At 49.0% G+C, this 15,886-nt stretch overlaps 1 protein-coding gene across 3 annotated transcripts in view; it reads left to right on the forward strand.

Annotated features, from left to right (window-relative positions):
* The window catches only part of NLRP1 (NLR family pyrin domain containing 1), a 51,007-nt gene extending 35,429 nt beyond the window's left edge, over positions 1–15,578 (forward strand). For all 3 annotated transcript variants that reach the window (XM_070563080.1, XM_070563081.1, XM_070563082.1), the window contains 6 exons: positions 178–401; positions 8,896–9,158; positions 9,706–9,831; positions 12,226–12,367; positions 14,326–14,370; positions 14,813–15,578. In XM_070563080.1, the coding sequence (XP_070419181.1) occupies positions 178–401; positions 8,896–9,158; positions 9,706–9,831; positions 12,226–12,367; positions 14,326–14,370; positions 14,813–15,144 (1,132 nt within the window). In that variant the 3' untranslated portion in view covers positions 15,145–15,578. The remainder of the gene's footprint in view (positions 1–177; positions 402–8,895; positions 9,159–9,705; positions 9,832–12,225; positions 12,368–14,325; positions 14,371–14,812) is intronic.
* The last annotated feature ends 308 nt before the right edge of the window (positions 15,579–15,886 follow it).

Here is a 15,886-nt window from a genome sequence, read left to right on the forward strand (position 1 = left end):
TTTCAAACATACACAAAAAGGAGCCAGGACTCAAAGTCAAATCTGTCTGACGCCAACATCTCAGCTTGTAGCCACTCGGCTAAATCCACAGTGCCCTGCATGGGGTCTGGCATCAACGATGCGCTCAGTGAGTTTGTGTAGAGTAATTCAGTGTCTACCTCTCCCTGTTTCTCCCAGAGTTCACCTCCCCATGGCTGGCTCCTACCGCTGGCCCAACACAGGTCTCCATTTTGTGGTGAGAGGGCCAGTGACCATCGAGATTGAATTCTGTGCCTGGGGCCAATTCCTGGACAGGACTGTCCCACAGCACAGCTGGATGGTGGTAGGGCCTCTGTTTGACATCAAGGCTGAGCCAGGAGCTGTGGCAGCTGTGTACCTCCCTCACTTTGTGGTCCTCCAAGGTAAGCAAGAGCGAGGGGTGGAGGGAAGTGATGGTGGAGAGAACAGGCCTGAAGGGGGCTTTGGATGGCAACATGCTGGGGGAGGAGCTCGGGGCTTCCTTAGAGACACTGAGAGGGTTGTAGAGTGGGGACGGCTTTTCCCTCATTCCCCAGTGCTCTGGGCATACCTTTTTTGAAGTATATTTCTCTCCCAGCCTCATAATTATTTTTGCCTGAATTCCTTGCAAGTTTCCCTATATAGAAACTGTTCTCCTCCATAGCAACAAGAACTGGCACTTAGTAAGTGCTCTTCACATAGCTTGTATCACTCACGGTCCCAGCAGGAAACAGATGATATGCTGTTGAGGTTTTTGAAGAGATTTTTCAAAGACAGCACTATTTACAAAGTAAGTCTAAGTGAACTCACAAGAATGTTGGGGTACCTAGGGACTAGTAATGAGAAGAAACCATGTCACCAGATTCCATTTGAGAGCTGCAGCCACGAAAGGGGGGCTTCCCAGTAGGATATGTAGTCAGAAAGAGTAATGGACTTATGCCCACCTCGCTCACCTCCAGAGACTTCCCACAGATAAAGTGCCAAGAAATATAAGTTCACGGTCAAAAATCTCAGGAACAGCAAACAAGGTACCATAAGTGAAAATCAATGGAAACTACAGGTACCAGAATCAGTCCCATAAAGACTCAGACATTGAAATGACCACGAACAGAACACAAAATAAGTACGTTTCATATGCTTAAAGCCATAAGTAGTCTTAAAAAATATGAGCAAGAAGCAATAAACCATTAAAAATTGTCAACTGAGTTTGGAAACAAACTGAATTTATAGAAAATATAGGGGAAAAAAGATTAAGTGGCAGGGAGGATGGCATGAGGAGGCTTAACATGCATCTAATCAGAATCCAAAGGAATAAGATAGAGAGAATGGAGAAGATGCAGTACTCAAAGAGAGAATTTCTAAGAAATTTCTAGAATTGCTGAAAGTTGTGACTTCTCATAATGAGAAATCTCAAAAATCAAAAAAAAAAGAGAGAGAAATCAGCACTAGACCCATTATAATGAAACTACAGAATACCAAAGTCAAAGGGAAGGTCTTGACAGCACCCAGAAAGAAAGATAAATTATCTAGCAAGGTACTGCAATTAGGCAGACAACTGACTTTTGAACAGCAGCAATGGAAGGCAGAAGACGATGCAATGACATCTTCAATCTACTGAGAAAATAGCCGTCAATCAAGAAAATTGTAACCACAGAAAAATTATTTTTTTTAAGAAGAGAATAAAACAGATTTTTTTAAAACAAACTAAAACCAAGAGAGCTTTCTACAAGCAAATCCTGACTAAAGGAAATTCTAAAGGATGTACCCCAGGCAAAAGGAGAATGATCCCACACGGAAGGTGTGAAGTGCAAGATGGAACGGTCAGCAAAGATTCTGAGATGTGTATGGGTACGTCTAAGAAAACATGAACTGGATAAATCAACAATAATAATGTCTGATGCCAGGGATTTAAAAGAGAATGAAAATGCCAACGACAATAGCAAAGAAGAGTGTTAAAGAATTCTAAGGGTTCTTTTTTTTGAGATTTTTATTTTTCCTTTTTCTCCCCAAAGGCCCCGGGTGCATAGTTGTATATTTTAGTAATAGGTTCTTCTAGTTGTGGCATGTGGGATGCCGCCTCAGCATGGCCTGATGAGCGGTGCCATGTCCATGCCCAGGACCCGAGCTGGCAAAACCTTGGGCCACTGAAGTGGAGCTCACGAACACAACCACTCAGCCACGGGGCCGGCCCCAGAATTCTAAGGTCTTTGTGTTGTTCAGAAGGAAGGTAAAGACTGCACCAGTAGTGCTGTCCAGGTTAAAATGCTGAAACACTTCTGAACTGGCCAGGAAAGAAATTCTCCACTTTCTGAGACCACGAATGACCTCACATCATACAGTGCTGGCCACAGAGGTGAGTAACAGGGCCTGAGTGTGGTGCAGGCATGAATGGCGTGGCCGAGGCAGTATCAGGCCAGACACTCAGGGTAGGCAGGAGGGTCCGAGCCTGTTGGGCAGCAGGAGGGGGCATCAGGAGCACTGTTGTTGGCAGGGGCTACAGCACGGGCTTTCCATACCAGGCCATGTGGGCACAGGGGGCATCAGGGGCCCACCCAGCCAGTGCTGAGTGCCAGGCACCCAGAGTCTATCAATTTAATGAGAAAGTTAGAAGAGTCTGATGCAGCTCCCCATGTCAGATCATGACTCAAACAGGAGCATCACTTAATTATGATAGAATGATTTAATAAACAATTTGTGTTACAGCTTATATCAGTTATAAGCACTTTTATGATATGTATGAAATAAAGGGGGATATGTTTTCAATGTTTCATTGGTATATTGATTGATACATTAATTTATAGTGCCAGCCCCATAGTTAAATATATTTGGTAACCTCTAGGTCAAGGGACTGATTTACGTTAGGTTTACATTAAAATATTAGGGTCAAATATATTAGGGTCAAAAATATTATAATCAGGGGCTGGCCCCATGGCCGAGTGGTTAAGTTCGCGTGCTCCGCTGCAGGCGGCCCAGTGCTTCGTTGGTTCGAATCCTGGGCAAGGACATGGCACTGCTCATCAAACCACGCTGAGGCAGCGTCCCACATGCCACAACTAGAAGGACCCACAACGAAGAATATACAACTATGTACTGGGGGCCTTTGGGGAGAAAAAGGAAAAAAATAAAATCTTTAAATATATATATATATATATATTATAATCAAAGAATATATGTGCAAGAAGAATAATTTACAAACTAGTAGAAAGAAAAAGATGGAATGATAAAAATAACAAGCAGGGAACTGCCCAGCACCCAGGACCAGGGAAGGCTCATTTGTTGAGACCACAAGGCTTAGTAAACAATTCGAGCTGCACACCAGGAAGAGAGCATGGGGCGGGGAAATGACCAGGACCAAGGGGAAAGACTCGGGGATCCGGAGGCACATGGCTGGACAGACAGGGTCATTAGGGAAGGTTCCAGAGTAAAGCATGAGGGAGGGAGGAGCAAGATAGCTCCAGGGGCTGTAGAGGCCCACCACATGGGGGAAAGCTGGGGAGCCAGCACTGATGGCTCAGACCACAGCTAGGACAAGTTATTTCCTCGCACCTGACCATCTGCAGAGTGGTAAATATAGCCGCTACAGCAGCCATCCTGCCCCTCCCACAAAGTGAGACCTTGCCCAGGGGGTCTCTGCCAGGGACAGAGGGGCTTGGCCCATGGAGTCAATGGGTTCGGCTCTGCCCAGCAATGAGAGCACTTGGTCTGCCCTTGGCCTGCCATGCTCAGGGCTACACTGCCACGCTCCACTCTACGCCAAGACATTCTAGGAAAAACCTGCTGCGTCCAAGGCCTGGAGCCAGAAGGCACCAGCAGTGCCCGAGAGGGCAGCGTGACTTTAGCACCTGCTCCCAGGCCCCCTTTCACACCAGCTCTCAGGGGTGGGTGAGCCCGCCACGCCCTGTCAGGAGGACACCCCAACCATGCCCTGGTCAGTCTTGTACATCCTTCTGGTAGGCCTAGGAAATGGGATTTGCCCAAGGAAGAAGTGGCCCTCCAAGGGCACAGGAATCTAGCCTAAGCCTATAGGCTGAAGGCCAGATGCGGACAGGAGTGAATTCACCAAGTTGGTGGCACTTTCTCTGAGGATTCCTGGGACGTGGCTAATCATAACAAATGAACGATTAACTGAGCGTTCTGTGCCTGATATCACACAAGGCAGTTCCATATGTATTGGTAGCATCTCAATTTTTGTAACGACCTGGTAAGTTAGGTACTATGATTTTTCCCTTTTGTATCAATGAGGAAATTGAAGCTCAGAGAGGTGAGGATGCTTCCCAGAGCTGGGGTCCTATTAACCCTGCAACGAGAGCTACATCCACACCCACCCCACACCTGCCCAAGCCCATGTGCCATCAGCCTTCCCTAGACCACCTTTGGACCCCACCCTGTGCCCGGACAGCACTTGTTCCCTTTGGATTCCGTACACAGGGCAAGAGGTGAAATGCACAAAGGCTGCTTGTAGCTCACCATGGCCACGCCCAGCCAGGAATCCCAGCCCCTCCAGGAATCCCTGCTGCCTGCTGCCTGGGCTGCAGCTGTCGGTTGTCCTGGAAACAATGACCTCACTGCCTAATGCGATACTAATTTAGGATTTGGGCACTGGCTGCTTCTTCACTGTCATTGGTGAGGTCCTATATCAAGTTATCAACTTTCCACGGTGAGTTTTCTCCCACTATAGAAGGAGCTTAGAGCTTTTAGTATCTCAGCTTCACCCCAGGGCCTCACAGAACTCGCCGCTCTGGGCAGTCTCATCCTCCTGCAGGACCAGCTCCATCACTTGTGAGGTCCAGAGCAAAATGAAAACAGGGGGCCCTTTGTTCAAAAGTTATTAAGTTTCAAGATGGCAACAGTAGAGCATTAAACCAAGCGTGAGGCCCTTATGAGTACAGAGCTCTGTGTGACTGCATAGGCCACGTGCCCATGAAGCTGGCCCTGTCCTTTCAGGTCCTTCACGCCCCCACTACCCATCTCCCCCAGCACACACAGACCCCTGCTCTCCACACAGCCCTTCCTCCAGGAAAGTGAGTTCACTCACTTTGGTGTGCTCGCTCCTCTGTGCTGCCCGTGGGGAAGGAGGGTACTCACACAGCCACCTGGGTGGGATCGTTCCCTGCTCCTCCGTCTCGCCCTCCCTGCCTGCCCCAGGAATGCACCTGCTCTAGATTGCTGGGAACTACCATGATATTTCACATGCCTCGAGTCTGTTGCTTCTCTGGAACCAATGCCTTCTGAACTGTACAGCAATAAAGTCCAAAAACTACTCAGGTTCAGCAAAATGCATCTTCAAAAGATCAGAGTAGCTTTTCCTTCCCAGACCCCAAGGGTTACCAGGAGGAGTGGGCCAAGTCATTTAAGGAAGAAACAGAAAGAACCACAACAGCCAGGTTGTGATGCTCTTGGTCAAGCTGCATTTTACCCATAACCATAGCATGTCACCCTTCTATCCAAGTGCTTTGCGGACACAGACTCGTTTAATCTTCAGAGTCACACTAGGAGGTGGACGCTGTTGTTGGCTCCACTTTGCAGGTGATGCAAGGAGTGGTTAAGTAACCTGCTCAGACTCTCAGAGGCAGTAAGTGGTTTTGCTGGGAGTCAAACTCCGGCAGCCCATGTCATTAACCACTTGGCCAGACAGCCCTCTATGCCCCCACCTTTATGTAGTGGGGCTCCCGGTGCCCCTCCTCCAGCAGGAAAGTCACTTTACCCTCAACAGCTCACCTGAGCCTGGAAGGTGCTGAGAACACATCAGCAGGAAGGGTAGGGCAGTGGAATCAGACCGTAAGGCCAAGGGCAGGGTTTAAATGAGAGAGAGCCCTCAGACTCCTGGACTGTGGGAGTGGCAGTGGCCCAAGGCTGGGAAGGAGGAGGGACAGCACGTGTGAGCTTTGCTCGTTGTTCTATTTGCTGTCTGTCTTCCCTGTTGGGCCATGAGCTCCAGGATTGCAGAGCCCGTGCTGTCCCTCTTCACAGCCATAACCACGGGGCCTGGATTGAGGAGCACAAGTAAACAGAAGTTTATTGTGTACTTTTGTTTAATAAAGGGATGTGAGTCCCTGGGCCCCGGATCCTGCCACAGAAACCCTCCTACCCTGTGATGGCTGGTTCTGAATATTTCTAATGAGACCAGTCAAAGGCAGCTCCAGAGAGAAAGTCTTTATGCCAGTGATACCTGTCCCAGTCACCACTCACCCTTCTTCCCCTTCAGACCAGGATCTTCTCTGTTGCTTCCTTTCTCCCTCCAATCGGTTAGCACAAATATACTCAGTCAGCAAGTTTGGATAAAGGGATTCTGTTACAGTCTATGGAAAGGGCAATATGCACACATAGTAGGATGACCAGCTCATCTTGGTTTGCCTGGGGTCATCTGATTTTAGCACTGAAAGTCCTGCATCTCTGGAACCCTTTCAGTTCTGGGCAAGCCAGGACAGTTGGTCACCCTAACAAGAAGGTGAGCTGGAGACACACAGCACCTTCCAGAATTCAGCCAAAATTAGCGTGGCACAGAGCAGTCTGAAAGTGCCACCACTGTAGTCAGAGGGCAGGGTTCTTGTCATAGGGCTCTGGCAGGCTTGTGACCTCGGGAAAAGCCCTTCCCTCCCAGGGTTTCAGTTCCCCCCATCTGACCTGTGAGGACATTCCAGTGCTGTGAAGGGCAAGGTGAGACCATCCACTTAGTGACACCAGTGGCAGTGCAAAGTGGCACCCGCTCTTGGAGAAGAAATTTGGCTAAAGCGGACAAGTCATAAAAATGTTCCAGGGGGCTGGCCTCATGGTCGAGTGGTTAAGTTCACCCGCTCTGCTTTGGCGGCCCGGGGTTTCACCAGTTCGGATCCTGGGCGCGGACACGGCACCGCTCATCAAGCCATGCTGAGGCAGCGTCCCACATGCCACAACTAGAAGGACCTACAACTAGAATATACAACTATGTACTGGAGGGCTTTGGGGAGAAAAGAAGAAGAAGAAAAAGATGAAGATGGGCAACAGGTATTAGCTCAGATGCCAATCTTTAAAAAGAAAAAAAATGTTCTCATCGTTTCACACACTTTTCTCATCCCCTGGGACTTATTGATTCCAAGGCAATAACCCAAGGGAAATCGAAAAGCTCTCTGCAGAAATATGTGCATATGGCAGCACTATTTATGATGGAGATAAGCTGGAAGCAACCTCAACACTGAAACAAGAGGTGAGTGGTGAATTCCAGGATGATGCATTCACTAGCAGGGAGTGTATGCTGCAGTCATTAGAAAGGTCTGACAGGGCCCTGCCCAGTGGCGCAGCAGTTGAGTTCACACATTCCACTTTGGTGGCCCGGGGTTCACAAGTTCAGATCCTGGGTGCAGACCTACGCACCACTTATCAACTCATGCTGTGGCAGGCGTCCCACGTATAAAGTAGAGGAAGATGAACACAGATGTTATCCCAGGGACAATCTTCCTCAGCAAAAAGAGAAGGATTGGCAGCAAATGCTAGCTTAGGGCTAATCTTCCTCACAAAAAAAAAAGGTCTGACAGATGCTTGCCACAATTTAACCTGACCTGGGAAAGGCAGGAGACAAAGCTACGTGGACTACAATGGAAACGTGGAAAGATGTTGCTGCAGAGAAAGACTAATGGAAAAGGGAAAGATGGTAATAGTTGTATTGTTTGATGAGATCACAGGTGAATTCTTCCACACTTTTTCAGATTGTGTACACCACTGTGGTGTTATTTTTCACCCCAAAAAAGCCATTAATAAATGAGAAAACTTAAGTAATGGTCTCCATGGCCCCTTCTGGCATTAACATCACTCAGCAGTGTTCTGATTGGAGCCCATGCAGCCTAAGAGCCTTGTCTGGCTTGCCAGATGCCCCTCTGTTGCCAGAAACCACCTGCATTGCGGCAGTTGCCAGGCAACACAGGGATGGAGCCAGGACTCCTGACCTCTAGGCCAGGGTTGCTCCCACTGCCAGCCTTCATCCCTCACGCTCTCTCTTGTGGTGTTAACATCCTCGCCTGGTGCACAGATCTGCGTTCTTGGCTGCAATCAAAGAAACCAATTCTGTCTGATTTAGGCAGAAAAGGAATGTATAGGATGATTCTTGAGTAGCTTATAGACTTAACAAAAGATTAGGCAAGCCTTTAAAAAAAGATGCAGCACCAAAAGGTGCTGAGAAACCAAGAACATAGCCAAGGTCACACAAAGAAAAATATGGGGAGACCTCTGTTGCAGACACAGCCACAGCAGGACCCTCCTGCCATGGTGGCCACTGGACTCTTGACTCTACTGCTGCTGCCAAGAGAATCTCTGTCTTTTCATCTTTGCTTCACCCCCTCAAGATCAAGGGCCTGGTTAGGAGCATCCACTTAGTCAAGTCTTGGTTGCACACCTGTGTCATAGCCACCAGGAAGTAGAGACTTCCTGAGTGGGAGGACCAGCTTGTCTCCTGCCAAGATCCACACATGGTGGAGAAGGAGGTTCTTCCTGACAGGAAGAGTCTGAACGGTGGGTGGCCAAATACTTGACAAATGTACACTACGCTTGGTCACTCCATTTCCACTATCCTTCCCTCCTCCTTGTTCTCCAGCTGCCTGGAGACAAACCTGCCAGCATCACTAACGGCCCTCACAGTTACAGACTTCACACCAGCACAGGTTATCATGGGGTCAGTGTCTGTCCCAGCTCCAGGGCCAGGGACTGGGCCTGTGTATGGATTTGGCTCAAGGGAGTTCCTACAGTGCTCCCACCCTGGAGACAGTATTGCCGACATCCCCCAAAGGCTCCAGACCCAGCCATGCCCCCTTCCCTGGCTGAGTGCCCCATGAAGGCCACTAAGCCTACACCCTGCGACCCCACTGCTCCAGCCAAGCCTGACTCAGTCAGGGTACTAAATCCTCACCTCTTGAATCCATTCTTTGACAGGGGCCCATGTGGACATCTCCCTGTTCCAAGTGGCCCACTTTAAAGAGGAGGGGATGCTCCTGGAGAAGCCGGCCAGGGTGGAGCCATGTTACGCAGTCCTGGAAAACCCCAGCTTCTCCCCGGTGGGAGTTCTACTGAGAATGATCCATGCTGCCCTGCCCTTCATTCCCGTCACCTCCACCGTGTTGCTGTACTATCACTTTCAACCTGAGGAAGTCACCTTCCACCTCTACCTGATCCCCAACGACTGCACCATTCGGAAGGTGGACTAAGAGCCAGAAAGGGCGGGCCAGGGTGGGCTGTGAGCAATCATGAAATGCAGCCAGAGAGCCCCCCAGATGGGTCAACTGGGAATAAGGATAGGCCTCTTTATAAAAGGGTACCTTGAAGTGGGTGAATAATCCTGCCCCCTGCTCAGCCATGGACTGGTCTCCTGGCTCCCTAAGGTCTCCCCCAGTGGGGTTTGCTGCTCCCTCACTCATCTCTGGGCAACCTTTTGCAGACTCTTTCCAGGTGTCAAAAGGATGGGAAGGCCCCATGCCCAGAACTCTCTCCTTTCCCCAGTTCTCACTTCTTCTCTAGCAATGCCCCGAGACCCCCCCTGAACTTAGCCAAGGCCAAGGGTGGGCTTTCTGTGTAGCAGTGCATGGGGGGAGAGGGGTGCAGGGGTGGTACAGCCCCCCCTTCCCACACAAACACAGAGAAGCACCACGTTACTTTATTCAGACCAGACTCCATAGGACGGAATCTCTGAGCCAGACACCAGACACAGCCACATCTCCCTTGATCGTTGTTCTGTATGCTCCTTAGGCCATAGACGATGAAGAAAAGAAGTTCCAGTTTGTGCGAATACACAAGCCACCCCCGCTGACCCCACTCTACGTGGGCTCCCGCTACACTGTGTCTGGTTCAAAGAAGCTAGAAATAATCCCCAAGGTGAGCAGCCCAGATGTTCGCCCCTCACTGGGATCAGAGGTCACGCTTGGGAATACCTGTGGGGCAGGTCTCATAGCATTCCCAGGGACAAGGCAAAATGGAGTTGGGCAGACAGCAAGAGGGACTTAGGGTGAGCAGGAATGCTTCAAAGATTGGGAGAAAGGAAGCTAGTGAGAAGGAGGGTCCCATTCAGGATGGGGACGACAATGGGGTTTGACTTAGGGGTACTGAGAAGTGTTGGGCTATAGGATGTCAATGTCCTCCAGGCGAAAGCACCAGGAACACATCTGGAGCTGAACACTCTGGGTTTATTACTCACTGCAGTAAGAGAATATGAGCCATGGGGAACGGCGTGGCCTCTCAGTACAAGAGCATTGGAAAGAACTCAGTATAGGATTTGGGCCTTGGTTGGGTAATTTGGGGAAAAGCCTAAGGAAATGGAGATTTTCTCTAGATTGGGTGTTGTCAGAAGGCAGGAGCAGTTCTATGATTGGGAACCTCAACAAATCTTATCTCTAGGGAGGGCAGACACAGCAAGGACAAAGCTATAATTGCTTACACAGCAGTCACTCATTTAGTGGGAAGAAGGGATGTTTGGCATTTTGTGGGTTGCACAGTGACCTGTCTGAAGGGGACATTCTGTGAAATTGCGTGTGTCCTACAAGGACAAAATGGCTGGGATGGCAGCCTCAGGTGAGACTGTAATAACACTGAGCTTTGGCTGTGAGCATCAGATCAGTCCCTGGATGTCACGGGCAGGCTTTTGTTCTTTCTCAGTCTCCCCTTTCAGCCACAGGGGCATGACATCAGGCCACTGGACATTCGTCCATGACATTCAATCTTCACCCTGCCCAGATTTTGCTGCTTAGGATCAGAGGGTCCACTGAATGGTAGTCTGTGGTTGACTTCTTTTCTCCTTCTGTTGTGAGATGAATCGTTGAGCCATCTCATGTGACAATGACAAATGGAATAGATATCCAGTAGTTAGGAGGAAGTGATATATCTTTTGAGTTGGGAAACATGAATCCAAGGATAAATACCTTGGATTTTCCTGCTATATCAGTTGTAAACAAGGGATGAGAGACATGATTCAGTCATTCAACAAACATTCACCCAGTGCCAACTATGCACCATCTTCAGTGGGGATAATTCAGTGAAAAAGACAAAGCCTTGTACTTGGGAAGATGACATCCTGGTGGGGTGAGACCTATATAAATAATTAAAGAAATAATGACCACGAACCATGAAATTCTGTAAAGAAAATACAACCAAGCCATGTAAGAGAGTGACTTGGGCAACTTTATACTGGGTGGTCAGGGGAAGTGTCTCTGAGGAGGTGACATTTGTGAGACTTGAGTGACAAGAAGGGCTCAGGTACATGGAGGTTTGTGGCAGAGTACTTCAGGAGCAGAGGCATAGAGGCAGGAGGGAGCTTGATACCTCCAGGTGACAAAGTGGAGGCCAGTGTGGCAGAGCTTAATGAGTATAGCAAAAGAGAGGAGGAAGATGGGGCCAGACAAGAGGCAGAGGTTTTGTAGGGTCCATTGACCCCATTAGCCCTGACCTGGAGTTTGGATTTTGTTCTAAGAGCAATGACAGGCGTTTAGAGGGTCTTAAACTTGGTAATACAAGACCCGATTTACTTTCATATAGATGCCTCTGGCTGCTGGGTAAGAATGGAAACACGGACAAGTGGAAAGGCTATTGCAATACTGCAGGCAGCAGTTGATGGCGGCCTGACTGGGAAGGTCACAGTGGAGACAGAGAAAGGTTGATAGATTCACGGCATATCTTGAAGGTAGAGCCAATAGGACTTGGCCTGTGGGGAGGGAAAGGAAGGAGTTAAGGATGATGCCTAAATCTGGAAACTGAGTGCTGAGTGGGCAGTGGTGCCATTTACTGAGTTTGGGGAAAGTGGGGAGAGAGAATGTTTGGAAGACAGTTGGGAATCAAGAGTTCTGTCTTGGATGTGATTTAGGAAAGGAGATGAATATAAATTTTCTGTTGATTGAAAGTGGGTCAAGTTTAGGATCCAATGAGAAGAGAGGATTTGGGCTGGAGAAATGAGGGTTTGGGGTCAAGATAGGGGAGACAGAGGAAGAAGGATCTGGTTCAAGGTGGAGGGAGAAGGATCTGGTTTAGGATGTGCGAGCACTACATTTAAGGATGAGTCCTGACTCATCCATGGGGTCCCAGCTGTGTCCTCATCCTTCCGAGTCACGATTTGTGGGAAATTAGGAAAAGAGCAGTGTCTGAAGGTAATGATTAATTTCAGTACTGATCATCCTAGTGTCCCTGTGGGGTTGAGCAGGGCCAAGAGGATGTCAGATGGAGAAAGATCTCACTTACAGGATGATCGGTGGCTTCTCACATGACGACTCTTTCTCTCTGCAGGAATTGGAACTCTGTTATCGGAGCCCTGGGGAATCCCAGCTCTTCTCTGAGTTCTACATTGACCATTTCGGGACAGGGATCAAGCTGCAAATGAGAGACAAGAAAGATGGGACTGTGGTATGGGAGGCCTTGGTGAAACGAGGTAAAGTTGAGACAAGTCCAGGGAGCTTAGAGGTGGGAGAGAGAAAGTCAATTAAAGTGTGCATGTGTGTGTGTGTGTGTGTGTGTGTGTAGTTTGTATAATCACAATTTGCTGATGGGAAAAAAATAGCTCAAAGAAATAACGTGGCTTTTTCTAGTTGCATGACAGCTGATATGATAATAATTTGAACTCAAGTTAATCTGACTCTAAGCTCCATGCTCTCTCCCAAGAACCATGGGAGAGAACCATGGTGTTTCCACACTGCCCTTTAATTAACAGATTTCAACATGCACAAGGCCTTTGGCAAAGTTTCTCACAATAGCTTGGATGTGAGATGAAAGAATAAGAAGTAGGTGGTTATAGGGTTGTACGGCTTGAGCCAATTTTGGCAATATCAGATACTCTAACCTGGATCATTCAGTTATTTTCAAGGTAGGCAAGAGGGAATCAAATAATGAATTTTCAGGGGTGGATGAAACTTTACAGCCTCTTAGTCCAGCACCAATACCCCCAAGAACCAAAATACCCTAAACAGTTTTAGGAACAACCAGCCATTGTCAGCTATTGAAATATGGTGAATCTGGCTTCCGAGCTGCGACAAACAGGCTTCACAGTGTGGTGGGAAAGAGTGGGCTTCACTCAGTCTTGGCTTGGGTGCCATCACAGGTAGAGAACTAAGCAGCCCCAGCATCGCCCCTGGGTTTGAAACCCACTCTGGCACTTACTTGCTGCGTGATCTTGGGAAAATCAAATAACTCATTTGAGTCTCGGGTTCCTCAGCTGTAAAATGAGGATCATAATGCCTAACTTGTAGGATTAAATAAAATGATGTAGGAACATGTTTCATGCGGTGGCCCTTAATAAACAGTAGTAAAATTATTCTTTTTCCTCATATTAAGCCAATCTCTTCCTCCTCTTAGTCTCAACTCTGTCCCTTGGAGCTGACAGAAGTCTATTTCCTTCCTCATGGGAAAACCCTTCATATACTTGAAAACTGTGATCATGGCCTTCTCTAAGCCTCCTCTTATGCCAGTTAAACATTTCCAGTTCCTTCCATCACTGCTCTTCTATTTCGAATAACTGGGATTCTTTGCAACCCAGTCACCTTCCTCAGTATATGCTCCAGTTTGCAGATGAGTCAGGATGGACTCCATGCTGTCCAGTCAGCAGGAAGGATGTGGAACACCATCCTCCCTCCATATGAATGAACCCGGTGCTCCCAGTCCCGCAACTGGAGCTGCCCTCTCCTGGTGTCCACCTCCCCACACTGTCAGGTCACACTGAACTGGGGGTCTGCTCAGAATCTCAGGTCTTGTCCACACGAGCTGCTGTGGACTCCCCCTTCCTCTCCTTATGAAAGTAATTGTTTAAGCCTCTTCATTGGTTGTTGTTGCCGTAGTTTTTCCTATTGAAATTCACCCTTTCCTCCCAAGGGCTAAGATTTTCTTGATCTTGATTCTTAATTCTGACATCAAAATCCAGAACGGTGTGAGTCTAGAAGGCCAAACAAAGACAAGGAGGTACATTTCTGCTCAGGATAAGGAGATCTCAGATAGTTTAAGCTACCTAGCAAGGGACTTAGTTATTTTTCCACCAGGATTCCATTCAGGCCAAGACTGGATTAAACCATGTCTAGAGTGTGGAGGAAGAAACTGCTGTTGCTCATTTACTTGCCTTCTCTCTCTCTCTCTCCCTCTCTCCCACTCTCTCTCTCTCTCTCTTTCCCTGTCTATGGTCATGGCCTGTGGGCCTCAGTTTCTCCGTGGTCATGAGGAAGGGATTCACCCACATAATCTCGAAGGAGCTTTCCAGCCCTCACTCTAGATTCTATCAGAATTTGTCTGTAGCTAGTTCTCAGAATCAAAGAATCTCAGAAGTGGGTAAGAGTTTTGAGGATTATCACTTGTGTCAATAACTAGCACTGTTACAGATGCTTCTTCATATCTGTTTTCCTCCAGGAGATCTCAGACTTACCGCGACTCCGGTCCCTCCAGCCCTGAAAGGTCAGTAACAGCTGTTAGAGATCGCAGGAGCCATGGCAGTTCTGGAGTGTACTATCTGGTCCTGGAAGGGAGGGAAGAGAGAAAGAAAGGGATTCCATCATTGCAAACCTCACAAGGGATCAAGCCTTGGACAGTGGTGTGTGCCCTGGGGCAGAGTCCCTCCCCATCCCCCTTACTCCTGCCCATGGAGGCCCTGGCACCTCCCACTGGACAGCCTCAAACGCCTCCATCATGAACCGCCCCCCACTAACCCCCCCAACCCCCAGCTCAAGCAGAGTGCTAGGCTAGATGCTGACATGACAGAGGGCAGAGGTGCCTTTCTGGTGGTTACAGGGGGAGAAGGAGCCAGGGATGCAGCTGAGGTGAGTGCAGAGAGCTGGGGGCGGGGGGCGCGGCATGGGAGGTAGAAGCCGTGGTGAAGCCCTTCTTTGTTTGTTGGCAGTCTCACCTTCACACGGACTTGCACCAGCCTCGCTGCACTTCGTGGACCGGTACCGGGAGCAGCTGGTGGCTCGAGTGACATCGGTGGACCCCGTCCTGGACAAGCTGCATGGACTGGTGCTGAGCGAAGAGCAGTATGAGAAAGTGCGGGCTGAGGCCACCACGCCGAGCCAGATGCACAAGCTGTTTAGCTTCAGCAAGTCCTGGGACTGGGCCTGCAAAGACAAATTCTACCAAGCCCTGAAGGAGACCCATCCTCACCTAATTGTGGAACTCTGGGAGAAGTGGGGCCATGGAGGAGAGCTGGGGACTGCCAGCAAGCTCGGCAGCTGAAGTCTCAACACCACTGTGAGTCCTGGCTCGGCCTCACCACTCTTCAGGTCTCCATTTCTTCATCTTGAAACAAGGTGTCATCCGAGTTGCGTTCCAACCTTAAAGTTATGGAGCTTTGATGACGTCTTTGCTGGGTACCCACAGTGCCTCCCTTGGCTTTCACCTGCCGGCTGTCCAGGTGGGATGGCAGCATCTCAGGGAATGTCCATCTGGAGCTGGCAGGACTTCTGCAGACCTTGTAGAAGCCTAACCCAAGAGCCTGGTCTGGTGGCCACAGCAGCCAAGCCCAGAGCCCTCCCTGTGCCATCCAGATGCCAGGAGGAGCACGGGGGACATGGGACTAGCCACTTCTGGCTGGAGACAGACAATGGAAATGGACACCTTGGGGGTTTTGAATGGCTTGTGAACAGGGGCAAAAGCAGATTTATTTTTCATTTGTCTGTGTTGAGCTTGGTTTTCCTATTAGTCCAAATTGTGCTTTGTTGTTTCTGAAGTCTAGATGGATTCCTAGAGAGGAGCGGGGTGAAGAAGGAGACCAAAGGGGGAACGGAGTCTAGGTCTTAGCTTAGATGTCTTCTCCTGTAGAAAGTGATTCCATGCCCTTAGACCTGGCTTTGGTGCCACGGCCCTGTGGCCCTACAACACCTTGTGTCCCTCACCCCATCAGAGTGCTCAGCACATGGCATTGTCCCTCCTGCTTCATTGCTGGTCTCCCTTACTAGATGGTAAGCTCCCTGAGGAC

Source organism: Equus przewalskii, chromosome 10, assembly GCF_037783145.1.
Source record: "Equus przewalskii isolate Varuska chromosome 10, EquPr2, whole genome shotgun sequence".
NCBI lineage: Eukaryota > Metazoa > Chordata > Mammalia > Perissodactyla > Equidae > Equus > Equus przewalskii.